At 39.4% G+C, this 25,529-nt stretch overlaps 1 protein-coding gene across 4 annotated transcripts in view; it reads left to right on the forward strand.

Annotated features, from left to right (window-relative positions):
* LOC121293768 (brain-specific angiogenesis inhibitor 1-associated protein 2-like) overlaps positions 1–25,529 on the forward strand; it is an 89,599-nt gene that overhangs the window by 32,691 nt on the left and 31,379 nt on the right. For all 4 annotated transcript variants that reach the window (XM_041217063.1, XM_041217064.1, XM_041217066.1 and 1 more), the window contains 3 exons: positions 16,402–16,463; positions 17,098–17,169; positions 20,242–20,379. In XM_041217063.1, coding sequence (XP_041072997.1) covers positions 16,402–16,463; positions 17,098–17,169; positions 20,242–20,379 — 272 coding nt within the window. The remainder of the gene's footprint in view (positions 1–16,401; positions 16,464–17,097; positions 17,170–20,241; positions 20,380–25,529) is intronic.

A 25,529-nucleotide genomic window follows, 5' to 3' on the forward strand; every position in this document is an offset into this window, starting at 1 on the left:
GGAGAATATTCCATCATACTCCTGACTTTTGCCTTGTAGATGGTGGACAGACTTTGGGGAGTCAGGAGGTGAGTTACTCACTGCAGGTTTCCTAGTCTCTGACCTGCTCTTGTAGCCACACTATTAATACAGTATTAAGTTTAAGAATCACAATTTCACTCAGTGAAGCAGAATGCTTCAAATTATGTTTTGGAAATAATTTGCCTGTCTTTGCTTTAACAAAATGCAATTCTGTGCATTGTTTTTTAAATTTCTGCCCTGATAACTGACTGAAGAAATAGTTCATCTGTTTGTGGAGTTGGGCTTATGTTTGCAGCAAAAGAAACAAAAATTGCTGGAAAATCTCAGCAGGTCTGACAGCATCTGTGGAGAGGAAGACAGAGTTAACTTTTCAAGTTCGTACGACTCTTAAGAAGAAGAGTCATACGGACTCGAAATGTTAACTCTGTGTTTCTCTCCACAGATGCTGTCAGACCTGCTGAGTTTTCCCAGCAATTTTTGTTTTTGTTTCAGATTCCAGCATCCGCAGTATTTTGCTTTTATCTTATGGTTGTGGTTATTGGTTGACTGTATAACTGAATACACATTACAGCAGTGTTTGAAGTAAGCAATTCATTGCTGCAAGATATTTTGACTATTTTAATAACAAAGAAAATTGGGCAAAGTGTTTTTTTCTGTTGATGGATTCACTGTAAGAAGCCAAATACTTTATTAATAAATCTGTCTATTTTTCAAATTTTAATCTGACACCCTAGAAGTTTCAGAAAACTAGGATTTTTTCATTAATTTTAATTACTTATTTTTAATAAACACAGCTGTACAGTACCTGCTGGCAAATTTAATGGGTTATTAGTTACTCATGAAGGACTTTTTAATTTTGGTTTTATTGAGGACATTTACGAACCCATGAAAAGACAGATACAATAGGCTGGTGTATGAAGCCTGTTCCATATAATCACAATGCAACTAAGTATCATGACCCCAGTGTTCTCATGGGAGAAGGCAAATAAACAGATTAAAAAACCCTATGCCAATTCGGGGAAAACAGTCTGGGAAGTTCCTCGTTGACCCCAAAAGGTGATCAAAATGAGTTTAGGAGATCAGTGACCGATAGGTACATACCTCACAACTCACTTGCCTTTAAAACCCAGTGATTTTAGTTACAGAAGGGAAGTAGGCCGTTTCACTTTTGAACTGTAGCAGAAGAATGAATCTGTACTCACCACATGTGTCACTAACTTAATCCAAGTGTATATAACCCTGCACAGCAACGAAAAATCTGTTGATACATAATAGATTCTGCTGGGCTGTGCAGCTTTGTGATAGGAAAGGCAGGTGTTTCTATTTTACAAGACCTACCCTGATGAAATAAGAAAGGCAGATTATCTGACTTTCTTCCTTCCCACCCTCCTCTATATAAAGACTTGCTCCCTTAACTCCATATGGGACCTTCCAGCTTAGACCATGAGCAAAGTAGGGGATAGACCTTTTTCTCCCCCTCACTCTCTGTGCAGAATTGTTATGTGTTCCAACATGAAGTACTGGTGTCATCATTATACGCAGTGCCAGATATTTAATTCCATTGACTGCAATGGAACTGAATATTGGGTGCTGCGTATAACAGGGTGGCTGATTGAATGCTGCCATCTTGTGCCCCTACCAGAAACAAATTTCTGGCCCTAGTACTCTAGCTTGCAGAGAGTACACTTGCCCTTGGTTGAGATAGCTTGCTACATCAGGTTACCCCCCTCAGAGGGGTCAGAATCTGCCAATGGTGTCACTACCTCTTGCATCACAGATGAAAACTACTGAACTTGTATGGCCTGTAGAATTGCATCTAAGCTGGTTTTGTATGTGAAGTGAGCAGCTTAGCCATGATTGAACTGCTTATGAGCTTGTAACCCAAGTGATTTAGGAGATTAAGATGAAGGAGTATAGCATCCTTTCTAGAACTCATTGAAGTGATGGGAATGCATTCTTATCATCATCCCAATTGTATAAGTACTATATTAAGTTTCTTATTTGCTTTTCTCTTTTTGAACAGGCCAACTAAAATACCGCACCCACTATAATGTATTCTTCAACCTAATTTGACTAAAGCAATGGCTTATGATGCTTTGCATATTGGAGGTGATATAATGAAAAGGCATAGTTGCAAAACTAGCAGAAATGATTGTTCTTTAATTAAGTAGGTAGCATGAAGATGCTATACATGTGTTGCTCTAGAATTCCAACATACTGTGAACAACTGATCTCAAACATGGGAAGGTGCCAGGAAAGGTTTATCACTTTCCCAAAAGGGAAGGGTGGTGGTGCAATATCAGATCTAGTCACCATGAGCTGGCCTTGTGCACCTTAGCATCTGGGTGTAGGATCTGGGAGAAGAATGGGCCTCCGGTACATATTTTAGGCCAAAACTGATGAGTGGTATGAGGATGAGTTGGGGAGGGGTGGGCGGAATTAAAATTAAAAAATGCAAAAAGTTAACTGCATAAAAACAGGAAAAGCGTTTTTAAACATGTTTTCCTGGATTAATTCATTATTTTTGAAGGGTTCTCTACCATTGTCTGGAAGATATTTTTATTTCCAGTGTTATGCAGCACTTTCTTCCCTTCCATCCACATCAATCACTTTCTGTGAAATCAGTGAGCATTGCAGACCATGTAGGTCGAATGCCAGAGCTTCTGTGAATCTGAAAGTAAAGTTTACCTGTGACTTGTTACCCAGTTTATTCATTCATGGGACGTGGGCATCGCTAGAAAGGTCAGCTTTTGTTGCCCATCCTGAATTGACCTTTGAGAGGATTTAAGAGTCAACCACATTGCTGTGGGTCACATGTAGCTCAGACCAGGTGTGGACAGCTGATTTCCTTCCCCAAAGGGCATTAGTGAACCAGATAAGTTTTTACAACAATTGGTAGTTGAATGCTCACCATTGAGAGTAACTTGCAATTCCAGATTTATTAGTTGAGTTTCAATTCCACCAGCTACTATGGTGGGACTTGAACCTGTTTCACCAGACCGTTAACCTCGGCCTCTGGATTACTAGTGACATTACCAGTGACATCAGCACTACATCACCATCTCCCCGCTGATGCCTCTTGGCTTCTTTGGCTTTTATTTCTCTTCTCCTGCAGTGCCTATGTACTTTAATTTGCTCACAGTCACTTTAACACTCCCAACCGAAATAGTGGGGGCAGAAGGACAATGATAGCAGTTGTGATTTTTAAATCCAAACTGTAAATGTACTGATGTTATCTAAACTGATGAAAATTGAAACTTTTTGAATGTAATTTATGGTAAAGACCACAATAATCTTCAGTGATTGAGGCAACATTGTAACATGCATTATACATTTTGAACATTATGTCATGATCCCTGTTAGAGACCAATAACTTTTACAAAGATGTTTGAATTCCCAGTGACTGACTTTAAGGAATTGCACAAGATTTTGCAACATTGGGTTGCTTTTACTAAACAATACTTAGTAGGCAACAAGTACTCTAAACTACAGATAAGATAACCCTTATTAATGTCTCAACGCGATCAACGCACACTGCATATATACTGTACAGCACGCTTTCCACAGAATTGCAGTCTTTCAGAAAATGTTCTGAAGTCACTCCCACCTACCAACAGGTTCACATCTCTTCTTTTTGCTGAGTCAGGACATCTAGCGACAGTCAAAGGTCCTCTCCCTCAGATCTCTGAGAATTCCCAAACTGACTTTCAGCATTAAGGCCCACTCCAGTAATTTCTTCTCCTGGCTTCACCAGGGTGAATCTTACAATGACAAATCACTGCGGGCTCCTTCTGTTTCACCAGTGGACAAACTTTTCCCAGCATTCTGTCTGGCAGCTAGCAGAAAACAGCCCTTTCCCTCTGTGCACAACAGCAACTGCTGTTCCCTGTCTGCCCCTCTCTCCCTCTCTCTGTCTCTCCATCTTTCTCTGTCTCTCTATCTCTCTCTCTCTCTCCATGTCTGTCTGTCTGTCTCTCTCTCTCCATGTGTGTCTCCCCCTCCCCCTCCTCCCTCCCCCATCCCTCCCCCTCCTCTCCCTCCCTCTCTCTCTCTCTCTCCCAATGTCTCTCTCTCTCTCTTCTTTCCCCCCCCCCCCCACCCCATGTCTCTCAATTGCTGTTCAAAGTCTCTGAGCTAGAAAGTCTGCAATAACAAGAATATCTACTCTGCCTTCATTAACATCTGACCTGGGTCCTTGGTCCCCATGGTAACCAAGCCACATAGGCTTGTTGTGGGGCAGAACTAGTAACAATTTACAGGACTCTCTTCATTACTCCATTTTACTTCAAATTTAAGAGACGGTTGAAACATAACCATCTTCTAAAACCTTACATTTGCAGCAATCAGTTTAATAAAATGAAATCCTTCCCTTCAGCATTCTGTATCAGGAGGCACAACCATTGAGTATTCTTATATTGAATAGTTTAATCAAAGTACCAGACAGTGTCAGTCTGTGCAAACCAGGAGGTGATAGTTTACATTTCCAAGTGGTTAAATGACATTGAGCAAAATGCAGTTATTTGTGATTAACAATTTTTCTAATTCATGGAGAATAAACAATGATTGTAGTATACTAATCAGGATTTGAATGATATTTTGAAGATAAAACATTCAGAAATTACTCTAAAACTAAACAGAGATTATCTTGAGTGGCATTGGGGGTGGGCAGTGTGGTAGGGAAAGGTGGGGTTAGCAGTGGGGTTAATATCCTTCGTTTTTATCAGCACGGTAGCTGCTGAGTTTTGCATGCTCAGTAAATTGTATTCAAAACCCCACTTTTAGCTTTCACAGGCTATAATTTACTGTATGAAATCTGACAAATGTATCTGTTTTAAATGAAACTTCTTTTCAGTTAATATTGAAGGTATTTCTCTGCAGAGATAATTCATTTTTGAGTAATTCACCACATCAGGCACTTGTAATCAGCTTATTGACATTCAAACAGGCAACAATGTTTTTTCAATAGCTAACTTATTTCCACACATCTGCCATTTGACTGAGAGCATCATTATGCTTCATAATGGAATGAAGCACATCTGAAGTGGGGCTCACACTGGCCTCAAAGCCTGCTCTTGCAGGATCCCTCATTGCTTTTGTTTGCATTAGCACTTCAATATGATTAAGCAGCAGCACTCTGGTTAGCCAGGTCAATCTATCAAATGGTGTTGATCTTCTCGCTGCTCTCAGTTGGTAGATATACAGTGGTTCTTAGGAAAAAAGAACCAAAGCTAATTATGACTCGTGTCAAAAATAATCTTCAATTGAAATAAGAGGAAGTCTATAAACTGAGATGATAGGAGCAACTGAAAAACTTTACTTCACAAATCTCACCTCGTTACTAATAAACCTAGCACTTCAAAGATCGTGAATGTAATGGAGGACCATGGCCTTACAAAACAAAACTTAATATATGGGTATTACTAGCAAAGCCGGTATTTAGTGTCCACTCCTCTTGCCCTTGAGAAAGTAGTGATGGGCTGTTGTCTTGAATTACTGTAGTCCACATGATGAAGGTACTCTCAGCATGCTGTTAGGTAGTGTTTCAAGATTATGATATGGTGTGGTACTGATCATGGATGGTATCACAACTGAGACAGATTCTGTGTTCACCTGCTTACTACAGCAACTTCTATTTGTGTCACACCTTTAACATAGTAAAACATCACAAGACACTTCACAGGAGTATTATTCATCAACATTTGACACTGAGCCACATGAGATATTTGGGCAGATGGTCAAGAAGTTATGTGTTAAAGAGTGTTTAATAGGAGGAAATGGAAGTAGAAAGGCAGTGAATCTTGGGAAGGGATTTGGTGGCTGAAGGAATGGGCCCCAATGATGGAATGATCAAGAATTGAAGGAGTACAGAGATCTTGGAGAGTTGGAGGTCTGTAGGGGCAAGACCATGAAGGGATTTGAAAACAAGCAGGATAATTTTAAAATCAAGGCATTGCTTAACTGGGAGCCAATATTGTTCAGCAACAGCAACTATAGGGGTGATGAGTGAAAGGGACTTAGGACCTGGACAGCAAAGTTTTGATTACCTCAAGTTTACTAAGAATGGCAAATGGGAGGCCAGCCAAGAATAATAAAGTCCGGAGGTAACAAAGGTAGTGTGTTTCAGCAGCAGATGAGCACACACTGGCATTTTCCTGCAGATGAGGCATCTTTAGTATGCATTTACACTGCAACTTTTAATATCACACCAAAACAGTTTCTATTTCACAGTTACAGTCAGTACACTTCCAAAATGAGGACACACCCTATTCCAAAAAGAAGTGGTGTGGCACTGCTGTGAGGACGCAGTCTCATAGGTTTTAGGTTTAAGGTCCTTGTGCTAATAACTGCAGTACAGTGTCAAACATGGTTTAAGAGACACTCAGATGGCCTGTTTGATTGTTTAGACTTGCAGATTTAAAAAAAGTCTAAAATGATAATAGACTTCAATGAAGCAGCCGGAGAATTACAGAAGAATGTAAGACTCTGTTTGTATGGGCAGGACTATAATCACATTAAATTCAGCACATACAATGGCAAGAAAGTCCTAGGCATTGGAAGAACAAAATAGAGGTATAACCTACTTCAGACATGATATATATGAACCAGGGAAGGAGCTGAAAGAGATCTGGGGAACGAAAACCTGAACTTTGACTACGTTGAGTCATTACAGAGTAGCATTTACAAAGCAAACAGAATATGGAGTTATGCTGCCAAATTGGCCAAGTTCAAATCTAAGGTTGTGTTGATGAGTTGGACATTGCTCTTGTCAGGCTACAACTTGAATATTTGGTTCTATTCACTAACATGTTAAATCTAAGGAGGTAGTGCAGAGACGTGCCATAATGGCATGTCATTTATTACGTTTTGCCCTTAGCATTTTGTATCTTTTTGTTACCAGGTTCCCTCATATTTTCTCTGAGTTGCTGCTGATTTTTGTTTTGTGATTTCATGTCCCATAAAAGTGAGATTAAAGAAGATCAACAAGATTAAAGTCTTGTACCCGGGGATTTACTGGAATTAAAACTATGTTGTTCCACCTGATGAGCAAAAGTCTTTTTATTAAAATACTTGAAATTGGAGTCAGATACTCCCTATATGTACAGATTCATGACATAAACATAGTCTATTACTGAATTTATCAATATCTAAAATCTTCTACTGTATTCATTCCCATATACTTGTGCCACGTGCCTGTAGACCTACCTCATCAGTGATGGTAGATTCCAGGCATTGTGAAGTCTTATGAAAGTTCCGCCTCAAATTACAGCCATATCCGTGTTGGAAAAGGCAACAATCAACTTTCATTCGAGGTTGTCGAAAGAAAGTAAACCTTTAAAGTCTTAAATAAACTGGGTACTTGCTGATCAGAGTCGAAGTTGCATTTTCCTGAAAATTTCTTGTAGCAATATTGTGTGGAGGTGCCCGCATAGATGTATAATTTTGAAAATTTAGATAATCTTATCATTGGGAAAATGTTTAAATTGCTTTCTAATCTGGCCTGGTGAAGTATCAAATTAAACTGCATACTTACAGTTTTTTTACTTTTGTTCTGACAGAATTGGGCTATCTGACTAGATGAGGGTTTTTTGGCAGCAATCTATGCCTGTAAAATGTGAGAAGAATGATCCTTTTTTTTATTCATTCATGGGATGGGGGCTTCTCTGGCTGGGCCAGCATTTATTGCCCTTCCCAAGTTGCCCTTGAGAAGGTGGTGATGAGCTGCCTTCTTGAACTGCTGCAGATTGGAAAAAAGTAAGACTTAGGTTTACCAGTTGGGTTTGCAGATTGATGAAACAGGTGATAACCATAGTACCACAGCGGTCATAAACAAAATGGAAGAAATGCATTATTTTTAAAGCTTAATATGCTGCAGTCATGGAAACTTTACAATTTGACCAACCACAGCGATGTAGCAATATTTTTATAGTCCAGTTCAGCAATGTGCACAAGTTTTTATGCCTGAGTCATAATGGAGGGCTATACTTTTGAACATATTTCCCAATTAACATCCAGGCTTGCATTTATCACTAAAACAGATGATTTGGTCTTTATTTCATTGCGGTTTGTGGGACCATGCTGTACACAAGTTGGTTACACTGTTTTCCAACACTGTAACAGTGACTCTGTTCAGTATTACTTCATTGGCTTTAAAGTGCTTTGGGATGTCATCTGGTTCTGAAGAGGCATTATAAAAAAGCAAGTCTTTTCTTCCAACTATATGCAGGATTCAAACATGACTTAAAGTGCTTTCTAGTGGTTGCAGTTCATGTAGCTTGGAGATGCTGTAAAAGGCAGATGGTTTTTTTGAGCTCCCAGATATCATTTGATTATCATTTCAGTGGGTACATTTTTGGAGTTTCTGCTCCCTCTGTAGAGTTTCACTTAACAGGAGTGCAGATTGAAAAGCTGAGCTTCAGGTCAGCAAGGATGATTTGCAGGACCCCTGATTTTCTGGTTTTCTAAAAACAATTTGGATTGAGAACATTCATTCTTAATTCTCTGATCAATCCTCCTACTGAGTGGTACCACATGTGGTGAGCAGAGAATTTTCATGTTGCGCTGCTTCTGCCTGTCCTGCCCCTGATCCCTCTGGTAAGGAAATCTGGGATTCCTGGTAATGGTCAAATTACTTCTTCTCTCACCATGAGAACTGGAGTGATAGTTTACTAACTCAAATTTATGGGGAAAAATAACCCAACAAGACTGTCTAAAGAACTTCCAGGTGCTTGCCAGTAATATTTGGGTGCCCGCAGTGGATGGGCACATGGTAATATTGACCTTGAAACACCTGAGATCTTTGGGAAGGGAACATATTGTAGGTGGTGTATTAATGTAACATATATAATTTTCAAAAATAAATGTGTGTTGAGGGTGCTGGGAATGAGGGTGCTGTCCAGCTTTCGAAACATTTCTGTATTGTTGAACTGATATTTTAAAAATTGAATGTTGAGTCTTTTTATGTCTAAACAATATGCTATGCATTTTCAACAGAACAGACTAAAATAATCCCAACCAAGGAAGGATGTGCCTCATTTTAGTTTGAGGAGGAGGGTGATTTTATGAAGTGTATTTGGTCTATACAGCCCTCCTAAACAGAAGAAGCACTACCATTGACAGGTTGTCTTTTTATGGGAATGATTCCATTGTTGAAATTAACGAGATGTGTAGCTTTGCAATTTGTCAGATAGAGATGGTGTGATGTCAGCAATATGCTGTACTGATTTTCATTGGGAATTCCAGCCAGCAGAAGCCACTGCAAGAACTGTCAAAGCAAGCTTAGTGAAGAAATGATGTATAGATGCTAAATAGGAATTTAAGATGCCATTCACCAAAATAGCCAAGAAAGTGACAGCAGCCTTTTTAGGCAAATGTAATTCCCTTCAGATTGCTAGATTATTGAATTATTCTGGTACTTTAATCATGTTTTTTTGCTTCCTTTGAGAAAGTAAGATTCGAGATTCCACATGGGTCATTATTGCAGCTGAATTCATCCTTTGCAGATCTGGTTTGATTTAAGATGAATGAGGCATTGAAATGGAAACAACATTGTTTTGCAACAAATTCTCTCTGAAGCTGTGCCTGAAGATCTTGGGGATATACATTATTAAATATATCTTCCTCTACACAGTGTGATTGACGCAATACTCAGTAAATCTGAGTACAGTGTGCAGCAAGCAGCCATCCCTGAATTAGAACTGTGTTAGCAAATCACTGCATTTATTTGCCAAATTGATTTGAATTTGGTTGACCATTAATGAACATAATGCAGCTCAAAACATTAATTACTGTGCGTTCTCTGCACTGAATCCTCCTTTAATGCTCTTGCAGAGTAGATGCATAATTTGCGCTTAAGTTCCAATAGAGAGAGATTTCTTTGATGCTTTGGTGGGATCAAGATGTGGTGCTCTAACAATATCATGAGACAGTAATGCTTCATTTAATGTGCCAGGTTGCCAAAATTGCAGATATCTACAGTGCTGGGAGGATTGGCCACATGCAACACCTCCAAGTGTGAAAACTCTGCTTTCCCCTACTTAAGCACTGTTAACACCTAACAAAAACACATCCTGCAATTTCATATTCCTTAGCCAGAGAAGGCCCAAAAATTGGGAGTGTGCCTTCCCTACTTTCAAAAGACCATTGGCATTCGGTAAAAATATATCTTCAAAAAAAGTGAAAAAAATATGGTTTTATGGTATAATATTTTCAGTGCCCAAAAAAGCCTTACTTTTAGCTTGTGCAAATGCAGTTTTGTGGCTAACTTTTTTTAAAATGAAGTCCAACTTGTTACTTCTAGCTTCAGAATCTTCAAATGTGGTCTCAGAATTTGCTGTTTTAATTGTAGAAAGCTCCAGTTTATTCAGCAAAGTATAGGCTAGAATAGATATGCAAAATTGATCTTCATTCCCTCAGTATAACATTGAAATTAATTTAAAATTTTCATTCGTGTCAGCATCTTCTCTATACCATTTTGCTGGGCATTCCTGGTTATAAATGTTTGTCAGCAGTTTGGACACAATTGAATGGGGGGGGGTGCAAAAAGCAATTTTCTTGTAAACAGTGTGACGCAGTGCCCAAACGTTGTGGTTAAAATTTTCTCGTGCTCTAAACTCTCATCTTAATTTTATTCAATGCATGTTTATGTGAAACTTGATAGTACTGTGTTGAGGTAACTTCTGATTTCAACAGCTTACTGAAAAAGGCTGAAAGTCCAAGTTTCTACAATCTCTGTGTCACCACAGCTACGTACTTTAGGTAGCATATGCTACAAAGTCACCTCTCGTACTGTGACATGACTCCTTTTGCATCTGAAATTCTCTACTGGGCATGTGATATCAGTGTTCAGTGATAATGTGTGATTTTTTTTAAGAGTAGTTGCAAATAGGGTTGTATAAACTACCAACTTTAATAAACTTTAAAAATACTGAGAAAATGTTAAATTATTTTGACATATATACTTTTTTTAGAAGTGCCAATAACAAAATAAGGCAATTTATTTTTTTAACAGGGTGAGGAATGTTAATAAAAGTTACAAATTGTCCTGATTTGCATTCATAAGGGATCTACTGGAAAAACAAAGCCATTTTAGTTCTACATTCTTTGCACATGCAGTACTCTTAATCAAAGTTACTTAGACAAATGGGTGAAATTTTATCTTATGTAAAATGTGGCTAGCCAGGTATCAGTTCTTTCGTGCCTGAATACATAATATAGGAAGGGGAGGATTGGGGTGGATTGAGTGTAAAGCAAAAGATCCAAGGTCACACTATCTGCAACTTGCTTATGATACCAAATAGCAGGCTGTAAGGCAGTAACGTGCTGCCATCATGAATGGTCTAGGTGACACTGGATGCTATGGACCTGTTGTACGTGGTTCCATCATTCAGAGCACCGTCTCCTTTAGCCATCTTCTCAGTGGATGATTGTGCGCCTGGCCCCTACCAGTTCTCTGCTGCCCCCATTCTGTTAGGTGAGACCTTGTTCTGCAAGAGGCGGGGAGCACAATGGCAGTGATTGTGTAAGCACTGTTTTTGGATGTTGTGCCTGACATAGCTGATTAGGTGGAGGTATGTGGAGGCTGGCGTTTTTGTAGTTTTTCTGAAGGGCGATGGAGTATGTGAATACTAGGTGTGCGTCCTGATCACTTTGGAGTGCTGCTGGGTGAGTGGGGCTGTGAGAAAGATTGGTGATATGGTGGGTAGGAGATGTCATTTGAAGATGCATTCATTGACCTTGACCATCCACTTGATGTCATTAAAATTCTTGTCACACAGCTGCCAGGTCCTCAGTGCCAGATCGTGGGAATGGATCACCATGGCCACTGCTCCCACTCCCTCTGGAGGACGTTCCTTGAGGGCCTTATTGTCTGTCTCCTCCTGTCCACATCCATTAACCATAGAGCCCTCTCTCTGCCCTGGCGTTCCAGCTCCCTTTGTTGCAATTGCACCTATGGTTTGCAACATGCTTTCCTTTAAGTGCTGGAACACATGCTGGCCTTGCACACTTAGCCCTCTGTTGTTCCTGAAGCCAGTCAACAGTGTGGGTCAGGCAGAAATCATTTAAATGAGGAGGCAGCATATATAGTTCGTGTACTGTCTGCCTCAGTGTGGCAAGTCCCAAATTGTGACTCCAGTGTCCAGAAACATGTGCAGACCAATTTCCACCCGCCCCTCAAATTCTTTAGCACTGTCAGGTAAGTCAAGATGAAAATGTATGAAATGTATTTAACTTAAGAAAAATTAACTAAAAATGGAACTCCCATCCTAAGGATTGAGTCGGATCCTTATTCTAATTATAGTTGAAATGTGATCCCAGGGGAAACACGGATTCCCCACTCCACCCCACTCCTTTCCCTTTTAATCATTGGTGCCACTCCTTATAATGGCTATGACCCTGATAAAATCTGAGAGAATCAGTAGCAACCAGGTGTGAGATTAAGACCCAGACTACCTGTCAATACAAATCTATACAGCACAGTCCACAGCAACCATTGCAGTTTAAAAATCTGCTCGATGTTCTTTCTTATTAATGGTTATTTCAACATGCTCTTTGAAATTTCATTGATTTTTTTTAGTTGCAGGCAGTGCTAAATATAGTTGTGTATGTTTGAGGACACTACACGAATAACAACTTTGTTTTTGTGAGGATATTTTGACATCATTTGGGAGTGGCAAACTTTGCATGGAAACAGGTTTCTGTTGGCAACTGCAACAAACAGACTTTCTATTTATACCTGCTTCATTTACCAACAACAAAGGTGTGCGTGAACAGAACTGGGCTTAACTGTGAAGCTCTCTCTGGTTGACTAGCCTGCAGATGGACTATTAATTTTACAAATCTTTACAGAACTGTCCTACTGCCACCTTGAAAAATATTATTTACTATTGTATCATAAGAAAGTGGATTGTGCTGAGATATATCCAACCTCGTTAATGCTGTTAGACTGGTTAGGTAAACATACCAGTGTCTGAAACTGCAAGTTAGTACCAAAGTTTATAGATGTTTACCTGATTATTGTACCTCATGTGAAAGCTTCAACCACCCAAGACCATTCTAATCCACATTAGTTGTTTTGAATTGAGTTTGGCACAGTTATAGAAATGATGTTCACCTTTTGTAGCCAAACGAGCTGCATTGCTTTTAAGCGCTACAATAACCGTATCTTTTTGTGGTGTGTGTCATTGGCCTTTGCAATCAGATGAGCCCTCTACATTATTTCTTTTGCCTCCCCTGTTGTTTCAAAGCCACATTATAGTACCAGTTCGTATAAATTTGAAAAAATGACTAAATCAGTTTTTAACGGCAAAAAACATCCCAAGGCACTTCACAGAATGCTACCAAACAAAATTTGACACCAAACCACCTAAGGGGATATTTTGAGTTGTAGGGGTGTCTCATAGGAAAAGAGAGAGGCCCAGAAGTTTAGTGTGGGAATTTGAGCGCTTGGTGGCCGGGGGGGCGGGGTTAGGCAGTTGAAGGCATGGCTGCCAATGGTGGAACGATTAAAATTGGGCATGTGCAAAAGGCCAGAATTGGAGGAGGACAAACATTTCAGAGGATTTTAGGGCTGGAGGTTAGAGACAAGAAGAGATGAATCCTTGGAGGTGTTTGAAAACGTGGGTGTTGCTGGCTTGGAGCCAGTGTAGGTCAACAAGCATGGGTGAACAAGACATGGTGTGAGTTAGGGTATGGGCAGCAGAGCATTGACTCAAATTTGTAGAAGGTGGAAAATGGAAGGCTGCCCAGGAGAATACTGACCTGTCCAAGTCTCAATCTATGCCGCTCGTTAGTGTGAGGGTCTGCAAGGCCTGTGCATCCAAGGATTGTTCCATTGTTAGGACAACATTTTGGAGTCTGATGCATGTGTTAGGTCTGTAATGTACACATGCTTCCCTTTTATACTCTGTTTTATTATTCAGAGCAAAACTATGTTATATATATTTCGTGTAGTTGACATATCATTGGTTAGATGAAGATGGTACTTAAGGAAAATATATTGAGGTTCTTGCTGTAATTGAGTCTACGCTGGGAACCACATCCTCTTGGAGTCAGGGTGATTGGCCTTCCTTCCGGTCCAGTGGAATCACTGAGATCAGTGAAACTCAGGTTTCATAGGGCTGGGTCGTTACAATATATCGGGCTTTTACAGTCATGCTGAATATAAGAGAATCTTTGATGGCTTATGAGTGCTTTCCAAGTTAACCCATTGTCTCTTTCCTGTGGTACAGTGTGGGTGGGGCAATCTGTGTAAAATAGCATTTCATGGAAAGGTTTGGGGCTGCTTGGAGCTACCACATGGGCTCCGTATGTTCGCAAGGTGACTGATGTGTATCCCAAAAGCATTTTACTCACATGTTTATTGTGGGGAGGGAAAATGTGCCCTCTAACAGTGACATCAGCTTAAGTAGGGGAACTATTTTTATAGAGGATAGGTCTAATAGACATAGGCTTAGCCCGTTGGAATTGAGCCCCCCCATATTTCCTGTGGCCTTCTGGATTCCTGTCCAAATGGCTGTATGTAGAGCAGTCTGCATTTCCAACCTCAACCCTTTCAGCTTCCCTCTGGAACTCTGATTCGATAATTGGAGCAAAATATAGGGTTGCATTTATAGGGTCAATTCGAGAACGGAGTTACAATATAGAGGTACTGATCAGGTTTAGGGAAGTGGAATTTCTGCATCAGCAATCTCTTCTTGAGGAACTGACCTAGCCTGATTCCTTTCTCATGTGAGTTATTGGAATCCACCCACACTCATATGGGAGTATCAGATTGGGAAAAGGGCTGATGGCTTAGAGGAGCACATTCTGGGCCTTCAATATGGGTGTAGTGGGTTGTTTTGGTGGCTCTGGCCTCTTCTAATTCATGGGTTGCGAGCTGACTAGATTCCAAGATTTGTTTTTGAAGCTGGAAATGTTTGTGTTCACAATTTCTTGCCAGCCCATGGGCTCAGAGGTGCTCACAAATTTTAGATTTGATGACGTCTTCAAATATATTTCTGATACAGTGTAAAGCAATTTAAATAATTATGTTTTCCAAATGTATTGGCAGTGAAGTTATGATTTTTTAAAATCAACTTACAATCTGCTTTAAAGGCTTAAAGTTGGTATTGCTGATATTTTGATACTGAGCCGGTCCTTTTATCCCTGCCCTCATATTTTGGGCTGCTTTGTGGCATGACACTAGTATGTTGATGCACTGAACAGATTCAGCAGGCCACAGAGGGAAGAGGCCTTTGTTATTGCTGGCTGTATGGAAACCAATTTTGGAGAGTGGTGCTCAGCTGAGGGGCGAACTGGTTGTCAGCTGTAATTTGCACTTACATAATAGCATTGTTAGAGAATTACTGTTGTAGTTGAAGAAAAACTTGAATCAAGTTGCAATACGTGCTTTCTTGCACAATAAATATAATCTAAAGTACGAGGCCACATGCAAAGTGCCATAATTATATTTTTGCTACTAGCCTTTTGAATAGGAATAGAAGTATTGTTAATGCTGTGTAGTAGCTGCTTCCTCACTTGTGCTGTCCAGATTTGATGGTTTCCTGGATTGCATCCCAAAGGTGTATTGTATTTTGTCACTTCCGTGTTCAAATATCTTCCAATATATTGGCAAGAAGACTACTTGTTCAAACAACCTGTAAAGGAACACTTTTATCAAATCTTAAAATGAAGCCACCAAAATTGGATTTTTTATATATATAATTTAAATAATTTTTCCTATGTTCCATATCTATATATTTTAAGAAAAGGCTTCTAGTCTGTGTTTTTAATGCTGAGTTCTATTCCTGGCTTGCATTGTTGGTTGTTGCAAGTGCTGTAATAAAGGCTGTAAATTTTCCCATCCCTCCCTTCCCCAAGAAATTACCCATGTGGTATATCACATCTTGATTGGAGTGAGGTTGAAATATTCATGTAAGGGGAGAGAAGGTAAAAAGACAATTTTAGTAATGGGAGGGGCAGAAGCAGCTCGGAGTTAGTTTTAAGCAAACTAAATTGCAGGTTTAGACTTGCAACATAGTCAGCTTTCCAAGTGCAAAATTCTTACCTTTTAGTAAGCTAATTAGATTGCTATTGATAATGTCTATGGGGATGTCTGAAGGCTAAATGCCATTAAACTCTTGACCACGGATAACAGGCATTGTTACTTGGGAGGGAGAACAGAAATGTAAGTGGAAAAACTATAATTTTTTTAAAAAGCAAAGGAACCTCTGAGAGCATAGTTTAAATAGTAGATTTTTAATTAAACTTTTGTTCAGCATTTTTGACATGACACCTTTTGAATCCCAAATCCCTTATGTCCATATGTTGTGTGTGGATGCTGTACTTAACATTCTAAGATGATAGAAATAGTTATTTTAGCTTCCATTTGTTACTTTGCAGGGGATGTTTTGTTCCAGATGGCAGAGGTCCACAGGCAAATTCAGATACAGCTTGAAGAAATGGTAAGTATTCCTTTTAAGGGAGTATGTACAGTTGAATCTGCTAGAGCTTGTACCCAATAAGCAAAGGATTCTGTCAAGAGATTTATGTAAATTAAATTCTGTTTAATTATTCTTGAGAAGGGGATACTTTTCAGCTGAAATAGCTACAAATGAATGTACTTTTGCCAGATTAGGCACCCACACCTGTGTTCAAATCCTATTTGCTCGTTGAGAAAAATGTGTTTGATATTTGGCCAGCATATTAAAATTATAACTGCTATATAGCAGTTTTATTCAAGTAAAAATCAAAATTGTCATCTTTGCTTTATGAAATTTTTAATCAATATAAAGAATGCAATTATTGATTAGGAAAAGAGGTAAAATGGAATTGTAACATGCACTTCTTAGGATAAAAATCCAAGTTAATTAGTGTTGCGAGAATGTGTATGTGGGGTTAAAATTATAGCTTTTAAGGAACTGAACTTATGGAGGAGGGAAGCATCAGTTGCACATGACTAATCTGAGGATCCAAAGTACAATCAGTGCCTCTGCAACGTGGGTGTGTGTGAGTATGTGTGTGTGGGTGTTCAGGGGGATTCTTGTGCTCTTGACATTATTGAAATTAAATGTTGCTGATGTTTTCTTGTCATTGCAGTTGAAAGTGTTCCACAATGAGCTGCTGATGCAACTGGAACAGAAGGTTGAGTTAGATGCCAAATACTTAAGTGTAAGTTTCAGGCTGAACTCTGTGCTGTCACACCACTTGATTAAGAAAATCATTATTAATCTTTCTGTTCACTTTTTATTGTCTAATTTTACAGCAAGAAGAGCTGGCATAGCTTCAAATGTAAATTAAACATAGCATGAACTGATCACAAGATTGTAATCTAAAAGAGTTCAGACTGTGTAACTGTAATGAACTCAAGGGTTGAATTACAGCTTTGAAATTGTTCCTACCCGCCAGTCATTTATTAGGAAGGAATGGTGGTTTAAAAGAACTAGAGTTTGGGAAGTTTTTCAGGCAGACTAGGTTCCTGGAATGCCTTCTGAAACTTCTGGTTTAGATCTCTTTATTTGGCTTTTGGAAAATGTTTCCTGCCACAGCAGTTGTCATCAGTAGATTCTACAGACATTCTGGAGTGATGGGCTTTATACATGTGTCTTAAATTTTACGCAAGACACCATTTGCTGACATGACAAGATCATTTCATCCAATCGAGTTATTGCAGCCTTTTCTGTAGTATTCAGCTGGCAAGCTAACACACGATTCATTAACACCAACAACAACTGATGTAGCACCTTCAAAGTAATAAAATGTCCCAAGGCGCTTCACAGGAACATGCCACATAAGGAGATGTTGAGTCAGATTACCAAAATCTTGATCAAAGAGGTAGGCTTTAATGAGTATTTTAAAGCAAGAAAGCAAGGTAGAGAGGGGAGAGGTGTAGGAAGGGCTTTTGGGGCCGAGACAGCTAAAGATGTGACTGTCTCTGGTGGAACAAATAAAACTGGGATCCACAAGAGGCCCCCTCAGGAGGTTTTGGGGCTGAAGGAAGTTACATAAGTAAGGAGGGGTGAGGCCATGGAGGCATTTGAAAACCAGGATGAGAATGTTAAAATCAAGCTGTTGCTTGACTGGGAGCCATTGTAGGTCGGTGAACACAGGTGCGACAGGGGAACAAGATACAATTTAAGACATCCAGATTGCAAACAGATTGACTTAATCACAGGCAATCACCAGGGAGAGGGATGGAGTTTGAAGCGTGACTAAAAACAATGGCTTCATTCTTCCCAGTATTTAATTGGAGGAAATTTCTGCTCATCCAGTACTGGATATCTGCTAATTTAATAACAGTGGGGGAATTGAGAGAGGTGATGGTAAGGTAGAGCTAGGTGTTGTCAGATTACATGTTAACGCTAATGCTGTCTTTTTGGATGATGTCATCGAGGAGCACCATGCGGATGAGAAATTGGAGGGGGGGCCAAGGATAAATCCTTGGGGGATACAAGAGGTAATGGTGCCGAGAGCAGGAAGAAAAGTCATTGTAAGTGATGCTCTGCTTACGACTAGATAGTTAAGAATGGAACCAGATGAGAGCAGTCCCACCCAACTGGATGACAGTAGAGAGGTGTTAGAGGAGGGATGGTGTGGTCGACAGGTCAAGAAGACGAGGAGGGAAAGTTCACCTTTGTCACAGTCACATTGGACGTCATTTGTGATTTTGATAAGAGCTGCTTTGGTACTGGACAGCTGGAATCCTGATCGGAGGGATTCAAACCTAGAATTCTGGGAAGATGGGAACGGATTTGGGAGCCAACGACACGCTCAAGGACTTTGGACTGCAAAGGGAAATTGAAGATGGGACGATGAGGTCAAGAATTGAGTTTTTTTTTGAGGAGAGGTGTCATGATGGCAGATTTAAAGGAGAGAGGGACAACATCTGAAGAGAGAAAACCATTAACAATATCAGCTAACATGGACACCAGGAAGGGAAGTTGGGTGATAAGTTTAGTGGGAATAGGATCAAGGGAACAGAAGATGGGTCTCTTGGACAAGATGAGCTTAGAGAGGGAATGAGGGCAGATAGGAGATAAACTAGAAAAAGATGCGAGTTCAGCACTAAGACGGGAGGTGAATTATTGAAAGTTTGGCTAGGTGGACTAGTGGAAGGGAGGGACTCAGCAGACGTAGCTGATCGGATGGTCTTGATTTTGGTGACAATGAAGTCCATGACTTCCTTGCACTTATTGCCAATTAAAATGTTTAGGTTGAAGTGGCACATGGATAAAGTTGTCTACTCATACTTTGACAGAGACACACATTTCAGTTTATAGGCCCATTTTCTGTGTGTTTGTGTGTGATGTTTTGCATTTTCTTAACTTATTCACCTTATGTAATTCATATTCTCTCTGTCTGGATCACTGGCATCAGAACCATACCTTTCATTTAGAGAAATGCAAGTTTCTGACAGTTGAGTGAATCTGCTTTTGAAAGTGGGTATACCAAATTAATAGTACTAATTTACTGACCTGAGTGATAAATGGAAACAATCCGATATCATGATGAACAGTTAGTGTCCCAAGTTAGAGGCAATTCTCCAGTAAATCCGTAATAGTTGAGACAGTCTTTGTTTGCTGCTAGCTCAAACAGCACCTCACGTTGTCAGCCAAAAACTTCATAAAATTGCATTATAGCTCATGTGCTTTGAGGAATTTGTAAACTTTCCAGTAGTTAATTTTTTGAATAGTTTGGCATGTTTTTAATATCCACTGCCAGAAATGCTATTCTCGTTACTTGGACTGGCTGGCCTCAACAACAACTATTGCATTTATCTCGCATCATTAGTATAATAAAATATCCCAAGGTGCTCCAAAGGATTTTCTTAGCATTGTTCCTTCAAGTCTCCTATTGTTAGCTGTTATATTCAAACCTTACTGTATAATGGACAGTGGAACAAAATGTGGCTACCTTACTGGTAGGTCAAAGGCTTATCCTGTTTTGTTTTAGGAAGCCAGACAGGTACTCACTTTAATGATAGATATGAAATGATAAACCTCATAATATATAGATTGTGTCAGAAACCATTAGGAAGTGAATTGAACTAAAACCAGTTCGAAATCAATACCATAATTAAGCATTGACTGATTTTTAAAATTAAATTAAATTTTGCCTTTTACTTTGTGTTCCTTCCACTTTATTAATCCACAACAAAGGCAGACCTCCTTCCTGTTGCTAAAGTAATATTTGTAACCGTTGACAGTTTTGATAATGAACTTCTATTTATGTTTTTCCCTTTAGGCAACATTGAAGAAGTATCAAGCTGAACACAAAGCCAGGTTGGAATCCCTGGAAAAGTGTCACGCGGAGCTGAAGAAACTGCGAAGAAAGAGCCATGGGAGCAAGAACCCACAAAAATATGGCGATAAAGAAATGCAGGTATGGACTCTCCCCTGGTGGCTCTTCACATAATCAGTTATTTGAACACTTTTTGGAAATGATTAAGAAAAATTCTCTTGAAAAGGTTAGTCTCCATCGGGTGGGCAGGGATGTGTTGGAATTATTTTTCATTTTCTTCTTTTTGGGAGGCTGAGTAACCTGGTAAGTTGGAACACTGTTCTTTCTCTTTTTGGAGCCTGAATGGAATGGAAAACATTTCCTACTGTCAACTGAAAGGAGCTCTGTGAAGATGGCTTCGATCCAACATGGGTGTACAGTACAAATAATTTGCGGTAAAATTTCCAGTCTTGTTCAGCAAGGCCTTAAGAATGTGATTGATGCAGTAGTGGATGCTCTTTTGAGATTCAAAGAGTTTGGGATGCCATAGACAGATTGTGCTGCACCCTGACCTGGAGTGCTCGAAGTCAAAACTGAGTGTCTAGAGTGAAATATAGAAGCATAAAAAATAGGAGCAGGAGTAGGTCATTCGGCCCTTCAAGCCTGCTTCGCCATTTAATATGATCATGGCTGATCCTCTATCTCATCACTATACTCCCGCTTTCTCCCCATGTACTTTGCCATCTTGAGTCCAGAAATCTATTTCCTTCTTAAGTACATTGTGATTTGGCCTACACAGCCTTTTATGGTAGAGAATTCCACAGGTTCACCACCCTCTAAGTGAAGAAGTTTCTCCTCATCTCGGTCCTAAATGGCCCACCCTGTATCCTGAGACTGTGACTCCTTGATGTAGACTCCCCCAGCCAGAGGAAACCATCCCTGCATCCAGTCTGTCCATCCCTGTCAGAATTTTATACATTTCGTTGAGACCCCATCTCATTCTTCTAAACCTTAGTGAATACAGGCCTAGTCGGTCCAGTGTCTCCTCATATGGCAATCCTGCCATCCCAGGAATCGGTCTAGTAAACCTTCGCTGTACTCCCTCTATTGCAAGTATATCCTTTCTTTGGCAAGGAGACCAAAACTGCGCACAATATTCCAGGTGTAGTCTCACAAAGGCCCTGTACAGCTGCAGTAAGACATCTTTGCTCCTGTACTCAAGTCCTCTTGCAATGAAGGCAAACATACCATTTGCCTTCTTAACTGCTTGTTGTACCTGCATGTTTGCTTTCAGTGATTGGTGTATAAGGACACCCAGGTCCCTTTGTACATCAACATTTCCCAATCTATCACCATTTAAATAATGCTCTGCCATTCTGTTTTTCCTACCAAAGTGGATAACTTCACACTTCTCCACATTACACTGTATCTGTCATGTATTTGCCCACTCACTCAACCTGTCCAAATCACCTTGAAACCTCTTAACACACTTCTCACCGCTCACATTCCCACCAAGTTTTGTGTCGTCAGCAAAGTTGGAAATATTACATTTGGTTCCCTCATCCAAATCATTGATATATGTTGTGAATAGCTGGGGCCCAAGCGCTGATCCCTGTTGAACCCCACTTGTCACTGCTTGTCACTCCGAAAAAGACCCGGTTGCTCCTATTCTCTGTTTTCTGTCTGCTAACCAATTCTCAATCCATGCCAATATATTACCCCCAATCCCATGTGCTTTAATTTTACACACTAACCTCTTTTGTGGGACTTTATCAAAAGCTTTCTGAAAATCCACATACACCACATCTACTGGTTCTCCCTTATCTATTCTGCTAGTTACATCCTCAGAAAAACTCCAGTAGGTTTGTCAAACATGATTTCCCCTTCATAAATCCATGTTTGCTTTGTCTAATCCCTTTTGATATTTTCTAAGCATTTTTTATAATAGACTCTTAACATTTTCCCTACTACTGATGTTTAGGCTAACTGGTCTGTAATTCACTGTTTTCTCCCTCCCTCCTTTTTTAAATAGTGGGGTTATATTTACCCCCCTCCAATCTGCCAGGACTGTTCCAGAATCTACAGAATTTTGGAAGGTGATAACCAATGTATCCACCATTTCCGTGGCGACCTCCTTTAGTATCCTGGGATGTAGATTATCAGGCCCTGTGGATTTATTGGTTTTAAATCCTATTAATTTCTCCAGCACTATTGTTTTCGTAATACTAATTTCCTTCAATTCTTCCTTCTCACTAGATCTTTGGTTCCCTAGCATTTCTGGAAAGTTATTTGTATCTCCCTACATGAAGACAGAACTAATTTAATTAACTGCTCTGCCATTTCCTTGTTCTCTATTATAAATTCCCCTGTTTTGGACTGTAAGGGACCTAAGTTTGTCTTCATTAATCTTACTTTTAATGCTGATGTTGGCTATTGATTTTGCTTAAACAAATAAATTTACATTGTAGACAGACCAATGGAAAAACATAGTTGTGTAGTGATCTTGGTGAACACTTACATTGACAAGTTTAAGTACTTGTGAATACATTTTCTCATTTACATTCTTTAGAGCAGTTGCAGGCATCAGCTTGACTTCTGACCCAGCCAGATATGTTTCATATATAACGTAAAATTTAAATAATTTACCTGAAATAGTTAGGCTTAACCCCAAAATAAATATTAAATGTTAGAAATACTTGCAATGAATTTCCCCACAAAACGCAGTCTCAGTATTTAGAAATCCTCAGCACCCAAGGCTCAGGAAAAATTTCTAACTCTGGAAAACAGAACTCAATCCCCAGAGATGATGGAACTGTCATTTACATCTTGAACATCTTTTCAAAATGATAAATAATATTACGTATATTGTAGCTTTGTCTTTTAGTATCATTAGCATGTTCAGCACAGAGCCCTGGGTAATAGTTAAAGCAGAAACCCTGACTAATTTGTTTTTTTCTCCCTTGCCAAAGGATGCTGAGCCAATTGTAATGCTGCCAGTGATCCTTCGGCTGTGATTAGTTAACTCAAGGGATTGAAGCTGAGACCTCCCCGGTCTGTAAAGCTAACTAATAAAACATTGATTAATTTACCCATTGAAACACTGAGGGAATATAGAGCTTGTTTCTTACTTGCCTTCATACTAGAATAGGAATGATGAGAGTCTGGTTCTCTGTACCATTTTTAACTGATTGTTATAGAGAAATATGCCCCATATAAAGTTATGATGGCTACTAAATAAATATTTTCATGATCTATCAATGAAAATAATGAGATTTTAAAAAATCCAGTATAGAGATGTAAATCGTGCTGAAAAATGTGGTTGTGGAAGTGCAATTCATATATCTTTGGACTATTTAAATTACTGAACCTCTATGTATTAAATGTTAATGAGTACCTAGAATACATATTTTCTCATTGTAAAATCCCGCAGTCTTGGCACGTAGTACTATGCTGATGTATGGGTAATTTCACTGAAGAGCATAAAAAGCAATAGCGTAGGAGAAGCAAGATCTTTTCTTTCTCTAGCACTTGTCCTCAAGCAAGACTTGCACTGTAATTAGATTAATTGCATTTTTAAGATTAACCTTTCTACAGAATCATTCAAGCAGTATGAGGGTTCTATTAAAATTTAGAGTTCACAGTCTTACATCATCTTGTGAACACTAAAAATATTTATTTTACGACAGCAATATGCATCTATATAGCAATTTTAATGCAGTAATACGTCTCAAGGTGCTTTACAGGATCTTTTGTGACATTGAGCCACATAAGGAGTTACTAGGATAGGTGACCAAAGTTTGATCAAAGAAAGAGGTTTTAAGGAGTGTTTTAAAGGAAAAGAGAGAGCTAGAGGGGTAGAGAGGTTAGGAAGGGAATCCCTGACATTAGGTCCAAGAAGACTGATGGTACAGATGCCAATGGTGGAACAATTGAAATTGGGAACGTGCAAGAGGCCAATGTTGGAGGAAAAGAGAGACCTTGGAGTTTGTAGGACTGGAGGAGATTACAGATAAAATGAGGGGGAAAAGATTTTTGAAACAAGGATGAGAATTTTAATATCAAGGGTGACTGGGAGCCATTGAGCAACATGGTGGATCGATGGATGAGCAGGCCTAGTGAATGTTGGGATATAGGCAGCAGATTTTTGGATGAGTTCGAGTTGTGGAGGGTGGAAGATGGGAGGCTAGCTAAGCAAGCATTCAAATAGTTAAGTCTAGAGGTAACAGGCATGAATGAGGAGCTTATTGGCTGTGCCTACTTTGGTAAAAGCTAAATGTTTTCATTTGTTTCCGTAAAATGTGCTTCTATTTTTCGACCTGCTCTTAAAGCTCCAGGAAATGTCCGATTTTGATGGAAAGAAAAGCTGCTTAACCTGGTCACTTTCTCTGTTCTGGTACCTACTGGTTAAATATATATCTAGAAATTTAGTGATGTTTTGCTGCTCATGCATCTTGAAACTGTTTGTGCTCTTTCTGTTTCCTGTCTATGCAATCAGAAGAATTATATCTACTGAGGTTGTTAAAACATTTCATCAGCTTAGGCCTTTTTGTACTACTGTTCAATTAAAGCCCTTTTATAAAATGTTCACATTTTTGTTTACTAAAGTTGACCCATTTTCGTGAAGCGTACCAATACCTAGCATCACATAGTTATTTAGACCAGATATGAGTTTAGAGAGACTTGTAGCAAATAAGCATTTGAGAGAAGTGAAAAGCAGTACTTTACGATTCCTTTCTTACCAAACTAAATTTATTTTGTATGTCTAATGCCATGGAGACATAGTCATACTAGACACTTCAGCAGAATGTGCTGTTGCTATGATGTGTTGCTGAGAATCCTTGTGGCCCTGAGATGTGTTATCACACCTCTTGCAGGTCCACTTTAGCTACACACAAATGAGCTTATTAAAATTTATAGTCCTAAAGCATTTGGACTTGTGTGCTTTGTGCTCAGGAACGCTGTGTGCTGATGCTCCACTGTTCTTAGAATTACAAGCCACTTGTCCTTCCTTTGGAGAACATTAACTTGTCTCAACATGCCTCAGTTTTGTGTGTAGCCTCAGCCACCACCCCACAACACCCCCCCCAAAAAAAAATTCAGGCCAATTGTAGATCATTCAGAAATAAGAGTAGGTCGGGAATTTAATTCATATGTATATGCTTATAAATTTGTTTCAAGTTAACATGTTACTTTACAATTGTTATTCAGATGATATTGGAGGTAATTCTATCACACAGAATACCTCTGTAACATGAGTGTTGTGTGCTGGGGATATTCTGTCATATTCAGTCCCCAGTTTTACACTAAAATGG

The sequence above is a fragment of the Carcharodon carcharias genome, chromosome 22 (assembly GCF_017639515.1).
Source record: "Carcharodon carcharias isolate sCarCar2 chromosome 22, sCarCar2.pri, whole genome shotgun sequence".
Lineage (NCBI taxonomy): Eukaryota > Metazoa > Chordata > Chondrichthyes > Lamniformes > Lamnidae > Carcharodon > Carcharodon carcharias.